Source organism: Parasteatoda tepidariorum, chromosome 7 (assembly GCF_982258835.1).
Source record: "Parasteatoda tepidariorum strain Cologne lab strain chromosome 7, Ptep-v5.0, whole genome shotgun sequence".
In the NCBI taxonomy this organism is placed as follows: Eukaryota; Metazoa; Arthropoda; class Arachnida; order Araneae; family Theridiidae; genus Parasteatoda; species Parasteatoda tepidariorum.
In genome coordinates this window covers 62,674,712-62,700,114 of record NC_141761.1, presented here as the reverse complement: position 1 = coordinate 62,700,114, position 25,403 = coordinate 62,674,712, and the positions used below count along the sequence as shown (strand labels likewise).

General features: G+C 30.6%; 1 protein-coding gene across 2 annotated transcripts; it reads left to right on the top strand.

Annotated features, from left to right (window-relative positions):
• Positions 1–24,006, top strand: LOC107451566 (F-box only protein 28). Of its 2 annotated transcripts, XM_016067705.4 has the most exons (6): positions 23–420; positions 4,110–4,358; positions 5,050–5,245; positions 8,531–8,608; positions 18,136–18,275; positions 22,734–24,006. In XM_016067705.4, exons 1-6 carry the CDS (start codon positions 337–339, stop codon positions 23,043–23,045), a joined length of 1,059 nt encoding a protein of 352 aa, XP_015923191.2. In that variant the 5' UTR covers positions 23–336; the 3' UTR covers positions 23,046–24,006. The 2 variants fall into 2 exon arrangements, with proteins under 2 accessions (XP_015923193.2, XP_015923191.2); XM_016067707.4 differs by lacking the exon at positions 8,531–8,608 and having other exon boundaries at positions 1–420.
• The last annotated feature ends 1,397 nt before the right edge of the window (positions 24,007–25,403 follow it).

Below are 25,403 nucleotides of genomic sequence, written 5' to 3'. Positions count from 1 at the left end.
ATATACAACTAGTCTCAGGTCTAATCTGGCAGCTGTTTCATTACGGTGCTAGTTACTGCTCTAAATGTTTTAAACTTTTGAGTTTGAACAGTTTCTTGGCATATCTTGTTTATACAACTATTTACGAACGATATTGAATGGAGAAATTTTAGTATAAATTGCAAGGTCTAAATTTTGAAAATACCTTCTGTAATTGTAGTGGCATATCAAAACTAAATTTAATTTTATATAATTCTCTGACATGGTCTGAATTTTAGTCTATTTACTTCTTTTCGTAGAAATGCAGTTTTATAAATATTTAACTTCGTTCTAACATTTTATTTACTAATAGTCGCAATGAGTTTATTGAACTTACCTGATGATGTGTTAGAGAAAGTGCTATCATATATTAGTTATGATGAAGTCAGTCGTTGTAGATTGGTGAGTTTAAAACTTACAGAATTACGAAGAATATATCTAATATTTTTATGTATTTAGTAAAATAATTTCTTTTTATTTCGTATTACAATATAAGTTAAGTTCCCATGCTGTTCTAAAAGCTATTAATTTCATTAACTTTAAATTTCTGAGATATATATGCACTACAAACAAAGTTTTACGGCTTTTGTAGTATTTTCTACTGTTAATGAATTGTATTGTCTATTTATCTAAACCGTTACCAATTGCCCATACTGTATTTACGACATCAACAATCAAAGCTAACAAGTAGTGCTAATTTTAGAACGAAATTCGAACCTTTTTTGAACAGTAAAAAGTGTAATTTTCTTATATTGTAAACTTTTTAGAGCATTCTTTTGAAAATGGTAATTTGTCTTTCATACTTGAAATATCTATTTCATAATCACAATCTATTTTAAATATTTTTTTATTTTAGTACTTATTTCTACTGAAGACTTAATATTACCTGATTTCTGTCATAATAATATGCTTTAAAAGGAAGATTTCTGTATCAGTATTTACACCGGGATATTTCTGTATCATGGTCTGTCGCGTGAACTACAACCGCCAATGTGCCAAATAGATTTTAAACTTAATTATATTTAAAAAAAAGACGTGTAGATGTTTGCCCAAGGGTGGCTACAAGTTTTAATCGTAATTTCAAGTTCGTCTTTTTCTGTGATTTTTTTTTTTTTTTTTTAAATTTCGAGTCTCACAGGTTGCTAACTGGAAGTTGCCAAGATTTGCAATCACTCGACCACAGATCACAATATGGAAATGTCCTCTTTACGCCATAATAATCACCAACTTCGAGGCATTAGACTACGAGGGAAGAAACATTATAGATGAGGACAACTCAAAGAGTACAACTTGTAGCCACCCCAGGAAAAAGTCTATATGTTTTGTATTTTAAATTTCAAGTTTAAATTCCCTAGTGCCATGGCAATTGTTGTTGTCATAGGCAGTTCAGATATGAAGATATCCCTTATACGAAAAATTCTTTCACTAAAATTGTGGAGCATTACATATTCAAATTATTTTATATTAATTTTATACATTTTTCTATAAACGTTTAAAGAAATTATAAAGGTTAATATGCAAAGGGTTGGCAGGATTTTGCCGCAGGTGGAAAAAACCAGGATAAAAACCGTCCTGCAAAAACAGGTTTTTGCCAAGCAAAGTAGCAAAAACCTATATTTTCCAAGATGAGAGGACAAAAACACGTTTTTGTTAAAAAATTATTCCTAAAATTGAAATATATAGTATAAATATATATAATTGACAAAGATTAACAAAATTATTGTTCCATAATTAAATCATAATGTATTAATATATCATTTTAGTAGATTAAAACATTATTGATCGGAAAATTAGTGATTCTCTTTTTTCCAGTGAAATGAACTTATTTTAAGTAATATAACTGTAATTTAAAGCATAAAATGTCTATCAACATGTGTAGTTAATTAAAATATGCAAGTTTCAATGCAATTTTTTAACTTAGCGCGAATTCAATACTTATTCATCATCACAATACAATTTGTGCTGTCTCAACATAGCATAACAGAACACTAGTTTTGAAACATTATTTACAGTCAACCTATTCCGAATTTTAGAATGTACAAATGAAAAATTCGAAAACAATCTTTCAATGGCAGCAATACTGGAAGGACATGAGTGTAAATGAGACATTAATTCACAAAATTCTCTGGGATTTCACAAGAATTTTGCACACTCCACCACCATTTACTAGCATCAATTGTGGCTATGACCTGCTCTGAGAATAATGTTTTAGGGAATGGTTTTTCTTGTAATTCAAAATTCAAGACATATCAAACTAATGAGGGATTTTTCCTGCAAGAAATTCTCTGTCCTTCTCTTTCTGTACATTGCTGAGAGGCTACCCTTTATATTTTGGGTGTAATATGTATTCTGCTGTCTTTTTGTGGGCTCCTGCATTTTCTACATCAACAATGTATGCTTTTCCATCAACTTGAGCACATGATGCAGTTATAGGTTCGTTGTGTATGTTACTCCACCCATCAACATCAAGGGTATCTTCTTTACCTTTGAAGCTTTCATCTATTAAATTTTCTAGTTCACAGTGAACTGAATCTAGAAGGGCACCTGATAAAGCTTTACGTGAAGGCAATTTATAAATTGGTTTAAGATACGAATTAAATCATAAAATGCAAGACTTTCAACATCCATTTAATGGTATTCCACATGCGTAAAAGAATTTTGCCACAGTAAGATCAATTTTCTTTTTCTCCTTTTCTGAAGTTTTTGAAACAACCCTAACTATATTACCTTCTAACAGTCTCTGTTTTTTTAAAAGGGGTGAAGGCTCAACATCTTCGGTTTCTAAATGAATGCATCTCTTGTTCTGATTTGAATTCATCTCTGTTGGTATTAGAGATTAAGAATTAATTTCTGAAGACTCATATGTAAATTTTTTCATACAAATTGTAACATGCTTCTTCATTCTCTCAGTTTTATTACTTTGAATTCTATCACAATTTTTGCATTTTTCAACTATTTTTCCAACACCTAATCTATGGAAGTATTCCCAAACTGAATCTTGTCTCCTTCCTCCTTTGTCCATTATTTCATACAACTATCTGAGAATTCACTTGCTGTAGCCAAGATTAAAGGCTATTTGCAAAAAAATGATAGAAAAAAAGGAAGTTGTGTAACAGATTTCCTAGAACTCACTTGTGCTCCTCAGTGATTGAAGGAAAAACTTGCTGCTCTGATTGGTTACCTGTGATTGGTGCTAGACACTTGTGTGGATAGGGTGAGATGAGTATAGCTAATACCACCCACCTTTTTTGTGTGAAGTCAAAGGGAACTCGTTTGTGAGTGAAAAGGATCAAGGGGATTTAAATTGTGTGGTTTTATTTGCATTTTCGGTTCCCAGTCAATCACCGAAATCAAGCATCACCGGCTTCGGTCAGGGTGCGGGTGCATGACCATTTGGATTAGTCTGCGTAGGGACCGGGGGTGTGCGCTACTGGTCCTCGTTAAACTGTTCTACCGTAAAGTGCTGGACTTCGCGTGCAGGCCGTTGGGCTACCGAAGCTGGGGTGCCATCCCCTCTGCAGAGGATCAAAATTGTGATGACATGTCTTCGGATCATCCTCAGGGATGTTTCCCAGAACGTCGCCAATAGCCCATTGTGTCGCTTTAGTGCAATTTAAATGAACTGCAACAAAAAAAACTGCGTGTGGGAAAATATTAAAACAATTTTCAGCACACCATCCAGTTTCTATTGTGAATGCTTTCTCGGTAAGCTCTACTGTTTGAGTTTTCATGTAGCTATTAGTAGATTAATTTCTGCACTTTGTTGAGAAGCTCTGCTGGCTAAATCTCTAAAATTTGGTGTGACACAGAATATTTTATACCATTACACTATATATAATCTTAGTTGCAAATTTCAGCTAAAAAAAAAAATTGCCCTTCTAGTAGAATGCTTTAATGATGTGTTTTTTAAACTCAAATATTCAACTTCACTATTTTGCTTGCATTTATTCTATAATGCACTCTACATAAAACTTTAATTGTGAATAAACTAAATAATTTTTTGCATTTAAATTTGTAGTTTTAAGCATTGTTCACTGTGAAACATATATTATTTATTCAGTGAATGATATTATTTGATTATATTTTTATAGGTTTGTCGTAGAATTAACTATGTCTGTAAAAGAGTTCTGAATAGAGGATTTCATAAAGTTGAAAAGTACCATGCCCAGTGTTTGCGCCATGTTAAATCGCAATTACCAAGGCGGGAATCTGAACGGAGAAAGCATCCACTGGCTCGACATTGTGATATATTAACAGCTGTAGAAACACGCTTGTCTCTGTTGGGAATGACCTTTTTGAAATATATGGAAATGAATCTTTGTTGCTTTATACCTGGAAAGGTGTGAACATAAAGTATCTTTATTTTTTACATTACCTATTTATATTGTATGTGTGGTCACTAAAGGAAATCTCTTTAAAGGATTATTGTTAGTTTAATTTTTTGAAGCAGAATTTTTATTCCCCAATTATTGATATCCCAACTGATTCAGCGTTATGAACTGGTACAAGTTCCCAAAATTAAAACCTTTAATGGCTCACTTTTGGCTAATAACACACTTTTGAGATGAAGCAAGCAATAGTGTAACAAATATGTTACTCAATTGCTGTAACGTAATCTTTAATTTTTGATATTATAATGTTAAATCTTTTTTATAGTTTTGAACAATGTGTTTCAAATCTTGGCTAATTCTCAAAAAATAAAAAATTATGTAAAAAAATTATAGTCCAAAAAGTTTTTTCTTTGCACAATTATATCTCAAAACATTCAATTGTTACCCCGTTAATTGAGTTTAGCGAAAATGTCATTTGTGAAAGATAGCTCAGAAGTAGAAATTAATTAATTTTATTTTCTTGGTATGAGAAACTTTCACATTAATGAATATTTAGATTTTAATTTTCTTTACTTAGAAAAAAATAAAAACGAGAAAACAATTTAAAGTAATGCTATGCATAACAATAACACTTTAACAAGGTTTGTAAAACCAATGTATTAAGGTTACTAAATTAATTTATTTTTGTGTCATTTTTAAGGTTTTGGACGAGATCTACATAGTTCTGAGGTCTGTAACATCTGAGCAAACTCCAGTTAGGGCTCACGAGGTTTTACAAGAATTGCGTGATTTATCATCTATGGCGATGGAACATTTTGATGAAAAAATTTCACCTGCTTTTAGAAAACGTAAAGAAACTGGTCCAAAAATTATTACAGGACTCAACATTTTCTCTCGTGAGTTTTTCTTTTCTTCCTCTTCCTTTATCATTGTCGATTTACTTATTTCAGTTAATGACATTGTCAAATAATTTAAATACTTATAGGTTTTATTTCCTTACTTTTCATTGATCTGCTCTTTAAAATTATGTGATATATTTTTTGATATTTACATTTTTCTATGTAGTAAATAAAGAAGCTAGTTAAATAATACAAGTTTTGAAGTGTAAAAATAATTTTAAAAAAATTTTTTTGTACTTTTTTACAATCTGAATAGGTTAATACTGCATGCTGTTACATAACAAATGCCTTAAATAGCTGAGTGAACTAGAAAAGTTTATTTTACTTCATTCAATATTGTTTGCCAAAGTCATAAATAGAAACTAGAGATGCTGCCAGTTATGTTGATGTATTTGTCAATAATTTAAAAAAAAATATTGTAAAACCATTAAAAAGTACAAAAACGTATGTCCTAAAGAAAGTAATTACAAGTGTATTTTACAATTGCTATTACATAAGTATTGTTTTTATCATATAATACTTGTTCAAAAGTATCTTTTTCTGCTCAAGAATGGTCATGCTGTTGTTCCATCCATATGTTTTTGTGATTGCGAGTAATCGATTATAAAATACCAAATACTGTAATTTTAATTACTTGCACATTTTATTTTTGAAACTTCCACTTAGTGAGACTTCTCATTCAAGTGTGCTTCACTATTGTATGTTCTTAGAATAATTTTCATATAATTAGTTACTATTAAAACATTTGATTTCATTATTTATATTAGTTATTGTATTTTTTCAGGTATTTATTTATTTTTTGGTGCACATTGTGTATTTTTAAATGCAATTATAATAAACCGTGGTGTGCCAGTTATCAATCATGTCCAACTCTTAATCGTCAACCAGATTAGTGCTGGAAGTGAGGCTTGGCCCAAATGCTGTAGTTAGGAGATCCTTGATCTAAATCATTGAGAAAGAGAGGGCAACAATTAAAAAAAGACTGTACTTTTGCAATTCTGAGACAGGTGTTTTAATGCTTTCGTGATTTGGGTGAAGTTTTTATTTTATGTTTAAAAAGATTATAGTAAGTAATTGAGGTTTTGTTGTTGTACTAATCTGTTTTGAAATTCACTTTCTGTAGAAATCAAATTTTTGATATCAAATGGCAAAATATATAACAAAATTATATTTGACAAATAATGAAATTTGTTTTTGATTTATTCCACTTAGCTTAATTTAAGTGAATTTATGTAATGACAGAAAAAAGTTTTTTTTTGTTAATAGTTGCCTGTGTGCCAAAGGTTTGCTATTTCTTACCTTTCTTTCATTGAATGCACTAATCTCATTTAATTTTTGAATTTCTATAGGCTTACTCTTTGTAATTTTTGTTACCTAATAAATTTTTGCACATAAAGTCAGGATTAATGTATTTAGGTTTACTACAACTTTTTTTTGTAAATTTTTCTTTAAGAAGAACAATGTGTCATTAATCATATCTTCTTTACTTGAAGATTTCTCTCGTATATTCTCTTTGTCGAGCCTCCTTCCCACTTTTGTGATTCCTTTCAAGTCAAAACTCAAAATCCATGTCTTTTTTTTATTTAGTTCTTCTCATCTGCTGTCCATTTAAAAATACTTACAAACTTTTCCTTTATTACGCTATACTTATATTATTATCCTATGAGTCTGTCTTTTTTTTTCTTTAAAATGATTAATTTTCTTTTTTATAGCCTTGTTGTTAGTAATTCAATTTTGGTTTAAATATGTCAGTTCTCTGGAGAAATTAATGAAACATTTTTGTAAATCGTTATGTATTCAAATTAAATGGAACAGTGAACTTATTTTTGTATAACTCTGTCAATTTAATTATTTTTAATCACATAATTAAATGAAAATGTCTCGAGTTTTCCAGATATGATCTAATATTTGTAACTTTTGTACAAGTATGATGTTGTGATTTCACGTCCATTTTCATTTGGGAACACAGGTTATTATGTTATAGTGTCAAATGTAGGGAACTCAAACTATTTGCTTATGAAAATCAGTTTGATTTTGGAAAAGAAAATCACTTGAGATTCCAGTGTAACTGTAAGTTTCTCAAGACAGATTAAAATAATTAGAAGAATATACAGTATAGGACCCCAAATCCGGCTCTCGCGGGACCGGCGAAATTCCGTATTTCGGAATTTGCTGAATTTCGGACCTCTTTTAGAAATTCCAATATGGCGCCCATGTATTACGATAATTCAATTATACTGTTAATTTCAGAAAATGAATTAATTCCAATAAATTTAGTTAAGTTTTGATCATAGATTATGGTGGGGTGAATTAAAAACTGTCCCATTTTAAAAAATATAATTAAAATTATAATCTATATTATAGAAATAACAATATAGATTTTTTATAAGCTAACAAATTTTTTTTTATAAGCTAACAACTAATAACAATAAAAAAAAAGCTAACAACTAAATATGATTTTAAAAAAACAAGCTATCAATTAACAAAAGAGAAACCAACAAATTAACAGTTTATAACTAATAAAAAAAACGAAAGTATAATTTACATCCAAAAAAAAGCTGCAAAAGGGATAGAATTCTTTTTATACCCCATGTGGTATTTTCAAGGTCAAAATGTTGCGGCTAATTTATGGTCAATGTAGAGAGGGAAATGTGGGGACAAATCAGTAGAGCACTTGCACAGCTGTTAAGATTGGTTTATCAGTTTCTTCCAACTTGCATTTCTTTATTTTGTTCATTGGAAATGCAGGTGTTTTTACTTTTCCCTTTCACTTTATTTTAAACTGCTTTAGAAACAAATGTTTCCTTTGACACAGATTTTTATTTTATTTTTAAAAGATAAAATAAAGTTACTTACTTCAACAGAATAAAATTCCAAATAAAAAGAGAATGTAGGTGATTTTTTTTCTCTTATTAATAAAAATTTCTTAAAAAAAAAAAAAAAGAAAGGATCTAATCTGATCTTTTTTTTGTGCCGAATTTGGAGTCCCATGCAGTATTGGGTATAAAAATACTTTTTTAAGGCTTTCTATTATAAGCTGTTCGACTATATGTATCTAACAAAAAGTAGCATGTACTTTTTGAATATTATCTTTCTTACATGATATTACACTCAATCCATGAAATATTAAATTTCAACAACAATTGTAGTTTTATTTGTCTGTTAATGTCAGTTTTAGTTTAGTCTTGATCTGGTACTTGTGTCTATTTCCAAATATTTCTGAAATCTTTTTTATTAAATAGATTGTTTTTATTAGTGATTGACAAGAAATATATCATGCAGGTTTTAGGCTTCTTGCAAGAATTAAATGCCGTGTATTATTAGGGTTACGAACCGAAGGTAGAACAAAGAATCCTTTTTGTAAGCATGTTTTTAATAAAATTTTAAAGCATACATTTTTCTAGAAAGATCCTGGATGTTGAAAATATTTCCTTTTCTGTGTTAAATTAAAATATGTATATGTAATAAAATTGATACTTTACTTTTTTAATTTTTATAAAGGTAGGTCTTTTTATTTTAATTGTCCTTAGTTCAGATTTTTTAAATTATTGATACTTAAAGGAAACTAAATTTTATAAAATGAAATAATCTCTATTTATGTTTGAAGTATTTCATTGGGAAATAAGGTAATTGTTTAATTTTTTAATTTAACACCTTTTGTGAATTCAAATTTTACCATGAATTCCAGAAAAAAATATTTTTTTATTTTCCTGATTCCTTCATCTAAATTGGGAAAATTTTTCTCTTATACTATATCTCAAGAGTAGGTGTGGGCAACCTCTGTGCCCCACTGCTTTTTTTGTCAAAAATTAGTTATAAATGTCTTCTTCTGAAAAAAGTTGTGTACCCCTATTTTAGAACATGTCTCATGAACCTGTCTCACACACCCTTAATTTCTTTAACTACTAGTGCGTAAGCATTTATTAAATCTTTTTTTTATTACAATTTGCATAATTAATGATATAAAATTGTTGCTTGATTTGCATTATTTTTAACCATTATTATCTTATGTTTTCTCAACTTATGTGACTATTTATAACCTGTTGTATAGTGCTAGTTTAAATTTATCATATGTAATGCACTTTGTTCGATTATCTGTTTATGATTACTAACTTTTGCACTCTTTCCTTTATCAATCTTCGTTCTGGTGATCTAATTCTGTTTAAAACATTTCTTTTCTTTGTTATAGTTGACCTTTTTACAACAGGAAGCTTTTTTTTTATATATATATATATACATAATAATCAAAAATATTTTACTCTTATCTATATTTATTTATACTTCTGTACTGACTGACATTTATTTTGCCAATATTTTTTTAAAAAAAGAAAACTAGCCTGATAAAAATTTATGAAGTGCATATTGCTTTTTTAAAATGCATACAAATAAAATACTTAAAATGGATCTAATGGCCATTGATTTAGCAATTGGCGGGAAAAAGAATGTTTCATAAATTTTTACCTGACTCGGTTGTTGTATGGACTTGGAACTATAAAATTAAAGGTGGAACGTTTAGATATCTCACAATTCAGTTAGAATTTGCCACAATTTACTGGAATCGGAGATGAACTTAGAATATTGAATTATACATCGAAAACATTGAAACACTCCACACACAGGAATCGATACACATACACTATTTATTTTCTCAAGCTCAAAGAATAATTAATTAGGATGCGCAAAGCGCCATCTGTGGACTGTAGTATTAAACATACCACCCCCCTTGAAACACGGAGGGGTTTCAAAATTAATGAATGTAGTTAAACAATAATTAAGTAATCGCCAACGGTCGCAGTGACGGATGTCGTCTGGAATCGTAGGTTGTGGAATAGCTGTTAATGCCTTTCCTATCAGGAAATGTCCTGGTGTCAGAACAGACGGATCATCTGGACTGCTAGATAATGCACATAGTGGTCTTGAGTTAAGGCGTGCCTCGATTTGGCAAGACAGCGTGGCCAGTTCTTCGAAGGTGAGACTAGCATCTCCAACAACTCTTTTCAAATGAAATTTGAACGATTTCACTGTAGCCTCCCAAATGCCTGCGAAGTGGGGAGCAGATGGAGGATTGAAGTGAAAAGCGATGTTGTCCGTTACCAGGAATTGTTGAAGGGCGTCTTCCTTCATCAACTGCCGGAGCTCTCTGCTAGCTCCATAGAAATTGGTTCCTTGATCGCAGAAGATATCTGAAGGTCTACCTCTGCGTGCCACAAATCTTTTTACACAAGCAATAAATGCCTTTGAGGTTAAGTCGCTGACGACTTCAAGATGAACTGCCTTCGTTGCGAGGCAGACGAAGACGCATATGTAGCACTTAGTATTGCGGCTGCCTCTTCCCTTGGAGCTCCGTATTAAGAATGGGCTGGCGAAGTCAAGACCAGTTCGTTGAAAAATAGAAGAGGGACAAACTCTGGACTCTGGAAGATCTCCCATGATTTGCTCGGCGAGCCTTGGACGATTTCTGAAGCATGGGATACATGTTCTCACCACTCTTCTAACTGCATCTCTGGCTGAGAGAATCCAAAATTTCTCTCTGAGAGTTGCTAGGAGAAGTTGCGGTCCGGCATGAAGAAGTTTCAAGTGATAATCCGTGATAAATAAGTTCACAATATGGTCGGTTTTAGGAAGCAGGATGGGATGCTTCTTTGATTCTGGAAGCAATGAATTTTTCAGTCTACCACCGACACGAATTATTCCGGAATCATCGTAGAACGGAGTCAAGGGAATAAGCTTGTTATTTGAAGGAAGTTGCTTGCCTGTTGAAAGATAGGAGACTTCCGTCGGAAAATGATCTTGTTGGATGAATTTGACAATTCTCTTCTCGGCTTCATTCAATTCTGCCGTTGTTAAGAAGGATTTGTTTCTTTTATCTGCAGCGACAGAGCAGTTCTTCATGAATCTTATACAACAGGCAACTGCTCTTTTCAGCTTGTTCCAAGACGAAAATTTTTGAAAAAAATCTGCCTTGAAAGTAGCATCAACTACATTCAACATGATCAGCTTGGTTGTTTTGGCTTTGGCAGTCATGTTTTCTTTTAATTGTGGATCATCTTCAAACCTTCCATTAGGAAAAGTAGAACTACTTAACCAATCAGGTCCGTTGAACCACAAGTCGCACCTTTCTAGTTTAGTTGGGGGTATCCCTCTCGTTCCACAATCAGCAGGATTCTCCAAACCGCTCACTAAGTCCCAGTGCACGTTAGGAGTCAGCTCTTGAATTCGTGCTACTCGATTAGCTACGAACGGTTGCCATCTTCTTGGTTCGGACTTCAACCATGCCAGTGTGATCTTGGAATCAGACCATGCAAATGTCTCAGAGATTGGCACAGTTAGTGTTGGCAAGGTAGCTTGTAACAAATTGGCCAGAAGTAAGGCAGAACAGAGTTCCAGTCGAGGTAGAGACTGTGGTTTTACTGGAGAGACATGTGTCTTGGAAGTTAGCAGTCTAGATGTCACGGCTTGGTTTGTATCTTTGGAACGAATGTATATAGCAGCACAGTAGGCCTTTTCTGAAGAATCACAGAATCCGTGTACTTGTACGTCGGTAGCCTGTGGAATGAGGATATAGCGTGGAATCTTGATATTTGTAAGTAGAGGAAGCTGTTTCTGGAATACTCTCCATTGACTTGCCAGAGAGTCTGGTAGCTCCTCATCCCAGCCTAGATGATGACTCCACAGCTCTTGGAGGAAGATTTTGGAAGTGATAACTGTAGGTGCCAACCAGCCCAAGGGGTCAAAGATTTTTGCGACTTCGGAAAGTACCTTGCGTTTAGTCCATACGTCGCTCTCATTGACGGTGATGGTAAAAGTGAAAGTGTCAACATCTGGAAGCCAAGCTATTCCCAGAATCTTGACCGGTTGGTCGTCGTTGATCATGTGTTTGGAATCAACGGTATTTAACTCTTCCGAAATGTTTGCTAGTACGTCAGGATCATTTGACACCCATTTGCGTAGAGAAAATCCTCCTCTCTTCATCATTTCCTGCAATTCGGACACCAGTTGAATGGCTCCCTCCTTTGTTGCACTCCCGCTCAGCAAATCATCAACGTAAAAATGACAAAGGGTGGCTCTTGAAGCGTTTGGATAATTTTCTTGTTCGTCTATGGCAAGCTGTCGTAAGGTTCTCGTGGAGAGGAATGGTGCTGAGGACGTACCGTACGTAACGGTAATAAGACGATACTCCTTTATTTGTTCGGTTGGAGAATATCTCCAAAGAATTCTTTGCCAGTCTACGTCTTCCTCATGAACTTTAATCTGGCGGAACATCTTTTCAACATCAGCGCAAATGGCTACACTGAAAAGTCGAAACTGGATGAGAATAGGGAAAAGTTCTGGTTGCACTCTTGAACCAACCAGGAGCAGATCGTTGAGAGAGAGTCCGGATGAAGTTTTACTGGAAGCATCAAAAACTACACGAAGCTTTGTTGTGCAGCTAGTGTCTCTGACAACTCCATGGTGAGGAAGGTATAAACTTTCGATTTTATTAATGTCAGAGTCCGGAACCAGTTCCATGTGATTTAAATCAAGGTATTCCTTCATAAATTTTCGATAGAGGTTGTATTTCTCAGGATTAGAAATGAGATGGCGTTCCACGTTGATTAGCCTACGAATTGCATTTTGTTTTGAATTACCAAACCGCGTGGGAGAAGTGTAAAAAGGCAACCTTACTGTGTATCTGCCATTCTCATCCCTAGAATGTGTCTTTACGAAATGATCTTCACAAGCCTCTTCTAAAGAAGTTAAGGGTTTGACGCATGGTACAGAATCTAATTCCCAGAATTTATTGATTAAAAGATCCGATTCTAACTGAATATGATTGACATGTAGAGAATTTTGACCACCAGAATTTGCCTTACCACCAATTATCCAACCCAGTTCTGAACGAATGGCAAATGGCTTATCCTTACCTAACGATAATGTTTGACCCTTTAGCAATGGCAAAGTAAGGTCAACACCAAGGAGTACATCAATCGGAGCACTCTTGTAAAATGCTGGATCAGCCAGAGAAATATCCCCAAATAATTCGCGCATTGAGGAATCTAAGTCGTGATGTGGAATCATGCCTACAATTTTGTTAATCACATAGACGGATGCATGAAAGGAATTTTGAGATGAAAAATGTGAGGTGAATTGAATCTCAGCAACCCCATTTGTACGCGTATTGGATGCGCCTAAGCACAAAATGCGAACATTGGCCTTTTCCTTTTGCAAGCCCAATTTCTCAATACACTCATTTGTAATAAGCGAAGCCTGGCTACCGCTGTCCAGAAGACATCTACAGGTCTGATAGTTACCCCAAATATCTCTCACCTGAATCAGAGCAGTGCAGAGGAGAGTTTGAACGTCTGGCCCCACACCCGAAATACACGATGTAACATCTACCACTCTAGAATTATCACTTAATTGACTAGTACTTGGAATAAGGGCAGGCGAAAACACAGGAGCGTTGATAGAAAGTTCACTAGAATTTGACTTATTTATAGCACCCTGTTTTCCCCTATCGCTAACATTTTCGATATGAAGTAAAGAGTGGTGGGGTTTTTTGCACCTTTTACATCTAAACTTGCTGTTGCAAGTTTTCACACTGTGAAATCGAGTTAAACAGTTAAAACAAACATTATTCGATTTAACGAAATCTAAACGACCTTGAACTGATAATTTTAAGAACGTATCACATTTCGACAATGTATGATCTCCATTACACAGAGGACATTGTGACTGGGCGTTGGACGCGACCAAAGTCACTTTTCTTTGAATGTATCTCTTAGTAGTTGAACTCGGGATAGATCTAGCTTGTGTTGCAAGGAATTGCAACAGTTCGTCCAACTTTGGAATGACATCAGTTTGAAAGGTTCTCTCAAACCAAGTTCTTGAATTTGCATCAAGCTTGAACAATATCATGTGCATTAAAAGGGTATCTGTAGTTGGATCAACCTTGTATTCCAGGGACTCTAACATTCTTACGAATTCCTTAGTGGAATCTATCAAATTTAAAATTTGTGTGGATGATTCTCCACTCAAGGGCGTTATATTGATAAACTTTTTCATTAAGGAGGACATAATTTCTCTTTTGTTAAAGTATCTATCTTTTAGCAATTTCCAAGCGATTTCGAAATTATCATTAGTAATGGATAAAGAGTTTACGATTTTTAAGGCATCTGATTTTAAACTCCCCTTTAAATATTGCAATTTTTGCGCTCCCGTCAAATTTTGATTGTTTGAGACTGCAGCTTCAAAAAGATCGGAAAAGGCAAGCCACTCCTCATTTGCACCAGAAAATGTAGGTAAAGATAACGTAGGAAATTTCACTTCAGCAAACTGAGATGAGACAGAAGCCTGGCCTGAACTTTGGTTTTTAACCTCAAAACTAGAATTCACTACGGGAGGCAAAAGCCGGGTGTCGATATCGACAAGTACTGACTCTAACGCATCTAAAATGTCGTCCTTTTCCGTAGAATAAGTTTCCTCATCCTTTTCCTCGCAAATACTTATAATAGAATCTAAAATATCTTTTGCCTCAGTTCTAAATTCCAAAAATCTATTTTTCCGAGCCAATAAACCCGCATTGTTTAAATTCCCAATTTCCTCTTCTGTTTTCTTTTGCAATTTAGTAATCGAAGATTTAACACTCTTTTTTTTCTTTAACAAGGCCTCCATATCCATTAGAATATATTAGAATAAGAAAAATAATTTATTAAATCAAAACCACAGAACAGAGCTGTTTATTAAAGTCTAACTGTCTAGCCCAAACAAAATGATTCCACTGACGCCTGTGAACGTGAACGGGGGAGAATGCGAAATTGCAAAAAGAATTACAGCGGTATAAAACGAAACAGTAATAAAGAAAACAATAATAAAAGGGAAGGGTAAAACGAAACTTTTTGTAAATATATTACAGGAATGACAATGGCATAATACATCAGTAATTTAGCACATAAGTAATTAATCAATCAAATAAGTAAATAAGCACATTTAAGCAGATTAAACCCTTTTGAATACACTGGAATTTGAAATATTACACTTCGAACATTTCTTTCGTTTTAAAGCTTAGCATATATAAATAAAATTCGAATGTTACTTTTTTATTGAATTATGACAATATATTAGAAAAAATATTTGCCGAAACAACAACAAGCCAGGAATTTTGAATTAGAATATTTCAGCTGGGTTCCGGCGAGACTTAACCAAATGATTTAGCAATTAGCGGGAAAAAGAATGTTTCATAAATTTTTACCTGACTCGGTTGTTGTATGGACTTGGAACTATAAAATTAAAGGTGGAACGTTTAGATATCTCACAATTCAGTTAGAATTTGCCACAATTTACTGGAATCGGAGATGAACTTAGAATATTGAATTATACATCGAAAACATTGAAACACTCCACACACAGGAATCGATACACATACACTATTTATTTTCTCAAGCTCAAAGAATAATTAATTAGGAGCGCAAAGCGCCATCTGTGGACTGTAGTATTAAACAGCCATATTTACACATATATTATAAGGGCTCAATAAGCAGATTAAAAAAACTTTGAATGCAAACAGAAACAATATGTTGTTAATAATTATATATATATATATATATATTATGTTATTGTACATCCTCATATCATACAATCAGAAATAGGATGCCTGAAAATTTTAAGACATTTTGTTCTTTATTAATTTGACGAAAAATTTTTAAAAAAAACTTAAGTCAAAGGATTTTTAATTATTATTAATTTATTATTGACATTAGGATCTCTTATGTACTCACTTTTTTATTATTTTGCAGTTTTTATAATTAAAACCAGTAGCAGGTGTGTTAAATATTATACAGAGCAATAGTTCAATGTTAGCAGATTTTTGCTATGTACTTTTGTTGTGTACTTTGACGTAAAACCCAGAGTTCCAGAGTCATTCTATTAAAATTTTTAAAAAAAATTTCAATCAAGCAATTATACAATATTATTTTGTGTCTTACTTATTACACCATAAGTACTTATGGAAAAAAGGAAAGAATACTTGTCAGTTTCAAAAGGAATATTGATCCCATTACTTTAATTTTGTTATTAAATTTGATTTGAAAAATTGCCCTTTTTTCAGACATATTTAATTGAATCACTTGCAGCTTTCAAATGGTGGGGAAGTATAATTTCTGAGTAAAATTTTGAAAACTTCTGCAACTTCATTAACACTTACATCTTTGCTGTGCTAGTCCTCCTGTATGAAAAGACTTTTTCAAATTATTCTTTGATTCATTTTGATATAAGAATCAAACCTTCTCTTTAAACTTCTAAGCTATTATTTTCCCCAGCTATGTTTGAATGTCTCAAGCATTTAAATATCTGAATGAATGAAGTAGAATTTTAAATTTGCAAACTGTCAAAAAAGCAAAACTGTACATTTAAGTGTTTTATTTAGTAATTAAATTATTTATTGCGTATTACAAGTCTTTGATTTAAAATTTCTCAAAGGTTTTAACATAATTAATTTTATAGTTATAAAAAGTATAAAGTTATGTCATTTAGCTTAATTCTTTCAATTTTTTTCCCATTTTTACCACTTTATGCTCTGTTTTTCTTCTTTTTGTCACTAGTAAAAAGGGATTTTTGTTGGCAAAATCCAACTCTGGGCTGTATATTTTACATGATGCTAGTATTTCATGAAATACTTACGTGCAGAAAATAACAGGCTCCTATCTAGTAAAGAACATGCATTAGTTATATTTTTTCCTTAATTTTTAAGTTGTTCCTTCAGCAAGTCTGCATATTGAAACTTTTGTTAGCAAAAGATTTTTCTTTTTTTTTTATTTATTTAAATACTGTGGTTACTAAATTTCAAAAATATGTTGGTAGCGAGAAAAAGATTTGAATAATTCGTCATTCTAATATTTAATTCAATAATGCATAACAATTTTTCAACCAAAGAGTTATGTATAATGGAAGTTTAATTACTTTTTGCAAAGTTTAAAACTATTGAATTGCATCGGCATTTTCATTTTTTTAACCATGTTAAAATGTTGTTCATGGCTTAAAAAAAGTTTGTAAACAGTGAATTATCTCGAGAAATACACATAGGATCAAAATAAGAAAATGATAAATCAATAAGAAATAATAAATCAAAAATTGAAAATATACACATTCAATAGTTTGTAAAAACTGTCTGATCTTTATAAATAAGAGTTACAGCCTTTAATCATTAATAGTCTTTGATATGAATCAAAATAGTGGCGAATGAGGCATTTTAACATGCTTATAGCTTTTAAACCTTTTTACCAATTTCATTGTTATTAAAATTTTTAAAATCAGTATAAAAATTTTTATAAGTGTACACATTTTCTTCAAAATTTTGAGTGTCATGGCTGAATGAACCGACATGGAATTACCCAAATATCTATAGTTTGGTGAAACTATAATTAACTGGTAAGGTATTTTTATAAAAAAAAAAATTTATACTCGTGGTAAGTAATTATTTTTTACCCCGTATTCTATTTTCAATCCTGCATTAGAATTAACCAATTGTTCCAATGTTTGTTTATTTGTGTATATCTACATAGGATTAAATTATAGGTGTTTAAATAATTGTTTAAATACATACTTTTATGTTGCAGCTCTTTTATATATTACAGCTATCCAAATTAGTTTAATTACATCAAAATATTTCTTATCATTGTAGAGTTGACCTAATATTCTTAGCTTTCTTTTAATATTATAATTGAACAAATTTAAATTCTGCTTGAAATTAGAATTTTCAAACTTTTCATTGCTGTTGTGTTTATTCTAGAATGGTTAACTTCTCATTGAAAACTTGATATTTGCAACTGTAACATCTTTTCAAAATTGTTTACCTTATTTTGTCTCTACTTTAAATAACATCCCAGTCTGTTCATTTGCTCCTAATTTAGCATCTGTGTCGCATCATTCTAAAAGTTCAGGCCGTCATTGTGCTGGAGAGCATAAAGTTCATAAATGGAGAGAAGAAGCCAAAAGTTTAGTACAGAAACAAAATGCTACAAACAAAGAGGTTCAATTTCTGAAGCAAAAGGTATAAAAATAAAACTATAACAATCTCTATTTCATGTATCACAGAGGTGCCGAACTCATATTTTTTATTGTTATGATTTTATAAAGATTACGCTCTTGCAGTTTAATAATAAATATTACGGTCTATGAGAATTGCCATAATCTGTTTAAAATAAGTTTTTCTTCCCTTAACTACCAAGTGGCAAATTTAATTGATTTCAACCAATATATAAAAATTTTTTTTCTTATCCATAAACAATTTCACAGAATTAAGAAATATTAAATAAAAAAAATTGCAACAAGCTAATTTGAAACTTAATTTCTCTTTATAGAATTTCAAATTTGAAATTTTTTAATTTTGCCAAAAACTAAGACATTGATTCCAAGTAATCAATTTAATTTCATTATTTTATAATGAAGTGTAAAATTTCTGTCTTTTATAATTTTTGATTTACATTAAGTGGTAATTTTTCTTTTCTTTTTTAACTGTAAATTCATATGTAATTTTAATAATATTATACACCAAATAGAATTAAGTGGAATATACCCCTTAACACCTACTTATATACACTAACTTGAATTTTGTGAACGCTAACTGTAAACATTTCTATGTTATAATTACTGATAGCTACTTTAGAAAGATGGCACCTATAGTTTTTATATTCAAAATAATCAACATTTAAAAGCTAAATAAAATATTTAATGCTATAATGTGTAATTTTTTTTAAAATTATTTTACCTATGTTTAAAATAGTTAATTTCCAATATGTTTTTTGAAATGCTATTTTGCTTTGAAGTTGCGTAATTTTTTTTTTTTGTAAAGAATTTTTTTTTATTATTTAAGTACATAAAATTTTAATTCTGTTTAAAGTTATTAGATGTGCAATAAAATATTTTAATCTGAGGCGTAATATATTAGTGACACACTTTCATGCCATTTTAAAAGTTTGCCAATTCTTCTCATGAAATAATATCTATTAACATTTATTTATTTTTTATAACATAAATTCCTGAGACTTGCTTATCTCTGAGTATAAAAACAAATAGCTGGCTAACTGTCTGTTGCAAGAGAGCATTACTTTTTTAGTTGCATTACAAAATTACCTAAATGTTCATAAAATAATTGAATGTCATTCAAACTATTGCAATTTAATTATATTTTATCATTGCTTTTTAATAATTGAATAACTCATTTACTTTTCATTTATGTATTAATATATCTCAATTTGTTATTAACATAAAAAACAACTTCATAATTATTCACATTTCAAAAAAATTTCTTTGTAGCTAAAATAAGAAACTAAGAAAAGCAAGAAATTTATAATCTTTTTTTATAAAAAAGAAAAGAAAAGCAGTAAGAAAAATAGCAGATCATTTCTATTTTATATGACAATTCAAGAAAATTATGCATGTAATTTTCCTGTTATGTAGTCAAGTCTATACTCAAAGTTGGGGGATAAGGGTCCAGGGCGGGAAGGGCCCAACCAAAAATCTTTAAAAAAGAAACTAATGTTTTCAAAAGATTATAAGATAGACCCAGAATTTCTTTATCTATAAAAACTACAATTTTGTACAAAGGGGTAATTCTACAATAGAAAATAAGCATTTTTTATGCTTTGAAGATAGGGCCCATAATAAATTTTGCCCTAGGTCCATAAAACCTTTGTTTAGCCTTATTATATGTAGTTTTCTTCTTCCTCCACTGCACTACAGCTTTTGTGGGTCTAGCATAAACACACATTAGGGTAGTACCCGGTTTTACCCCACAAGCAAAGTTTATTGAAATGAAACAGAGCAGTGCTACATATGAGACTAAATTGTTTTTTAGGTATGAATCATTACTAAATGCATTTTTTTGAGTATAAGCTAGACTAAAAATAATTTTTGTAACTTTAATGACCAATAAATAAGAATAGCTTAAAAACAAGAACATTAAAGAATTGACATTGTAAAACAAAAATTTTTTTGCAAGCACAGTGAATTAATAACATACCTACCAATGTGGTTCTTTTTCTTGAAAAGTAAAATGTAATTCTAAGTTTGTCTGCTAGAAAATAAGATTAACCCTCTGACTGCTCATCTCGCAATTTCCGCGAGCATGTGTTTTTCTTCCTTTATTGATGAGCGCTTCCAGTTTCAGTGGTATTAGAAGTTTAATTTACGTTTTGACCAACAGATGTTGTTAGTTGTCCACTAAATTGCCGTATTTGAAAGCGCATAGTGTAAAACGATTTCGTAAGGGCGGAAGCGCCTTGTGTAAAGCAAATTTTTAAAGCGGCTTTGGTCCAAAAATGGAGCAGTCAAAGGGTTAATTTTGGCAAAATAGTGGTACCCGTTTTACTCTACTCTCCGTATGTATATTAAAGAAAATTTTAAAATTTGCTCCATAAAATAGCCATGTATTGTTAGTGCGTAAGTTGTTATATTTTTTATGTATAATTTTATTTGTGTGAATTACATACAAGAAAAGTAAGTCACCAGAGTCAAATATATAAGTGGTTTATGCATTGATGATGAAACTTCACAAAAATAGTAGAGCTTTGCCTGGTACGCAGCTAAAGAATAAATACCAAATTTTGTAAACTCTCTTCTTGCTGTTCTCAATATATCGATTGCTGTGTAATAACAAGGAAAAAAACTGATTTTTTGGCACTCGAAAAGAAAAGAAAAAGCTTTTAATCAGGGATGAGAGTAGTCAGAAAGTAAAAAAGAGGAAATCCAAAAAACAAAAAAAAGAAAGAAAGAAAAAAGAAGAAAAAAAAATATATATATAAACAAAAATTTGACAAAAAGTGCGATTTTTAAACTTGTAAACCATGTGAATATAAATCCCGATATGAGACTTTTAAATCACGTTAATATGAAACTCTACATCGAATTTAAAAAATGCGAAAATACAAATCATGATTTTTTAATTTTTTGATCACGATGCATAATTTTTAAATCGCGCGATATTACAACCACAAAAACGAATCACGATATTGGATTTTAAGCTCACGTGAATACGAATTGCTACATACGGCTTTAAGAGCTCGTAAATACAAATCGCGATATTGATTTTTTAAATCTCGTAAGTAAGAATCGCACTGTACAATATTTAAATCGCCTGAATAAGAACCGCAACGTTCAACTTTTAAATCAGGTAAATACGAAAATCGAGATTTGATAATAAAATCGAGATTTTAAAAATGCATAAATACAAAACACGATATTGGATTTTTAAATGTCGTAAATAAGAATCATAATATACGATATTTAAATAGCATAAATAAGAATCGCAATGTGCAACTTTTAAATCAGGTAAATACGAAAATCGATGATTGATATTAAAATCGCGTGAATAAAAATCGAGATCTGAATTACGAAAATACGAGCTATCCAGCCGACGGATAAAAAATACGGAAAATCTTATTTTCTGTGCGTGAAATCGGAGAAAATAGCTAAAATAAGTAAAAATGAGGAAGGGTTAGCAGCTAGGGCGTAAATTGAATTTTCTGTTTATCTTTGAAAATCGTAAATAAATATAATTATTTTACTTCAATGACTGAATTTAAAAAAAAAGGGATACTTATTTAAAAAAACGAAACTTTTAGAGAATCGGAGTTTTTGATAAAAAGGCTGAAATTCGAGACACAAAAAAAATCTCATCCCTGTATAAAGGTCAACCAGTTTTATCCCTAGGAAATGATTTTTAGAGAAACTTCAGAGGGAGGAAAAGGGACTTCAACAATTTCCCTGCGCGGAAAATTAAATTCCTCATAAAACATTTTAACTTGGACAAAAGAAAAATTTCAGCGGAAATTAGCGGAAAAATGGAAAAATCTGAAAAAAAGCGGAAATCCGCGAATCCGCGGAAGAATCTCATCCCTGTTTTAATTCAACATGTAAGATCAAATTAAATAATTTAATTTGAAAATTTCATTCACTAATTCTTTGAGTAGGTTTCATAGCATTTTTTTTCCTTCTTATTTTAAGAAAGTTTTTACATTTTAATAAAATAGATTTTTTTATTATAAATTCTATATCATACAGTTAATTTTCTGTGCATAATTTAACAAGTCATTTCTGCAATGTGTTTTGCAAGTGAGTATAGTTCATTAATATTTCTTGCCTCTATGTGAAATTTCTGAATATTTGCTTTTTTAAATTAGGAAATACTTCACACTCAAAGATTTTATATATACCAGCCTGCTTCTATATGTAATTTATATCTTATGTTGGTGCCTTTTGGTGAACATAGGCATTTATATATGATGAATTTTCATAATACCAGCATGTCTAGTTGGGGGAATTTTTTAAACCCCTTAAAAAATTTGGGAAAAAAAAATTTAATTCCTGAAAGTAGAGAGAATTTGAATTATTTTTTAAAAATTGTTATAAAATTCATTCCTCCTAAGAACTTTTTTTTTACGTATGCCTGTTATAATTACATTTTCTCTTCACTTTATTATTTGTTAATCAGAGCTGTTTCCATTAATAGGTTACTGAAGTTAATAAAACTAACAGTGAACTTGAGAAGAAAGTAAATGAGTTGCAAGCTTTAGTAGCTGCCCAAGTAGAAAAAGCAAAAGAACAAGATTTGAGGTTGGACTTTTTGAGCCGGTTAATTGATGGTGGTTCCGTGTCACCTTCAAACCCTAGCAATCAAAGCAAGGTTAAAAACAATTTAACTGGAATGAAATCTACGCTCATTAAGGACAATCTACGCCCTCACCTGAGGAAGAAAAGGCAGGCTAGGGTTGTAACAAATCAAAGGGATAAGCCTAGGAAAAGGTTAAAACGAGGAGAATAGGTCTTATTGATGCTAGCAATTTTTTTAACTTGTGTTTGTTTTATTTGAGATAAATTTTATTAAGTCTTTGATAACTGTTAGGGTAGTAGTTGTCCTGATAATAAAAAAAAAATATGGTTTTTAAATATACCATTTTCAACTAAAATAGAATCATAGAAAAGATTGTTTCTATTTTGAATGACTGCATTGATTGGTTATTTTTATGTTCAAGCAAAATTCTTCTGAGCAAAAAAATTATTAGCACAAAAGATGTTTATATAAGCCAGATCAATCAATGTTTAAACTCTTTCCTATATATCATTAAATCAAAAGTTTTCTGTTATTAGTGAAAAACTGATTAAAAAAAATTGTTAAGTACTATGGTAAAGTAGGTTGATCCTTGTTATCAAATCTTTAAAAAAAATTCTTGGGTAGGTGTGTTAATTCATCTCCCAAATTTTCAGAAAAAGAGCATCAACCAGTGATGTTCATGTGTTCATTTATTAATGCAAATGAGATTTTTATATTTTATTGTTTCATCAATATCAATGTGTTTTATACATTCTTCAATTATGCTTAGTATTTCTGATGGATTATTTTTAATCTTCTAACATTATTTAATATGTAGCCTTAATGTGTGGCCTTATATAATAATTCCTTATTAAATGAAATTACGTTAAAGATTGTATTTATTGTTTCTAAAAAATTAGGCGTGAAACTCTTCTAATTTTTGGAAGAATTTCTGACTTATTATTATTTAATTCTTATTTATATATAAAGCTTAACTTGTTGAACTGTCAATGTGCACTTTAGTTTTTTTTTTTTTTTAAATTTTTCTTTTTGTGCAGAATACTTTCACAGGTATTGTCATATACTTTGACAGGTATTTTCAGCCTTTTTGTTTTTATTCCTTTTTGTTCACTCCTGTCTGTAAAATATTTGTTGATTAAATATTGTCTATCTTAGACTAGATACAAGTTTTTAATAATTTTGTTTGTTTATTTTTTAAAATAGCTATTATTGTTAAGGGTTTTTTTTCTGTTTCTTGCCATTTTTATTTCAGCTCTAAAAATATTGATTGATTATATTGTGTTTACTCTAATAATTTATGATACAGAAAATACTATTAGAGAATAGATTATTATATTTTACTTGTATAGTTTATTCTTAAGAATATTTATTACTTTTTATTTGCATTAATTAGTTTTTATTTTATTAATTAAATTATATCAGATGCTTCTTATGCTTTTTTAATTTACTAATTAAGATTTTACTTAAGCTAATGTGATGCAAGCCAATCTGATGATGATTTTACTGATGCAATCTCTAGACCTTTGCTAATTATTTCAGCTGCTAAACATTTTTCTGGAGTAAAATTCAATCATTGTGAAACTAAATATCACATGAATTTGGCATATAATAGTTAAATAAAGAAAATGAATATTCTTCTTTTATCAGCCATGCATTCTAAGAGCATCAAGTGTGGTATCTGTTGAATAGTGTTTTCAATTTTGCTATGCAGTACAATATTTATCATTTATGCAGAATAGAATTTAATTTTAAAATTAGTACTTATTTATCAGAAAGAGAGAAGCTAAATATACATTAAATCTCATATTAGTAAAAATATCTTGTAATCTTAACTATCCACCAATGTACCGTGCCTGCTCAAGAATTATTTTAGTCCTTCATTTTTGTAGATATATAAGTTACTGTAGAGTACAATTTTATCTTTTCATGATTTTTGTAACACTAAGTATAGCAAAAAATAGTAAGTGTATTAAAAGTAAAATTTAATAAACTATCAAATTATAGTTCTTATATCAAAAATAAATAAATTTAAGAGCCATTTTGTTTAAAAAAAATATCGCAATCGAAATATTTTTTGGGTTGCAAATATTTTTCGATTCTTAAAAACTTGTAATTAAGTTTTTACCCATTCCAAAAATAGTTCCTGTAATCTGGTTTTCGGATAAAGGGTTCTCTACTCTGAAAATTATATCACTCAGAAAATAAGTTTATTAATTTTTGGTATTAAGTTTTAGTTTATCAATAAAATTTAATCAGTTTATAGTATCAATTAAATGTTTCTAAAAGGAAGACTATAAATATATTTTTATAGTTGATTTCTTTTTTAACAAGTAGTTTGGCTCGTGTACTAAAAAATGTAAAATGATTTTCTGGTTTTCTTTTTGGACAACTACTAGGCCTATATTTGTGTGAATCTATGTGAAGTCAGCAAAATGAGGAATTCATTTCATTATTTGACTTAAGAAAAGACTGTAAAGAGTTTTCTCTGTGTTTTGTTTTCAAAAGAAAAATTATACGAATGTGTAATAGATTAAAACAGCAGCTGTAGGATTTTTAAAAACACATAGA

Excerpts from the sequence above, each read along its gene's own strand:
- LOC107451566 (XM_016067705.4), top strand. The coding sequence starts at position 337 with ATGAGTTTATTGAACTTACCTGATGATGTGTTAGAGAAAGTGCTATCA. Across the intron at positions 4,359-5,049 it reads GTTGCTTTATACCTGGAAAG|GTTTTGGACGAGATCTACAT; the intron begins GTGTGAACATAA and ends GTCATTTTTAAG. Across the intron at positions 5,246-8,530 it reads AGGACTCAACATTTTCTCTC|GTTTTAGGCTTCTTGCAAGA; the intron begins GTGAGTTTTTCT and ends TATATCATGCAG.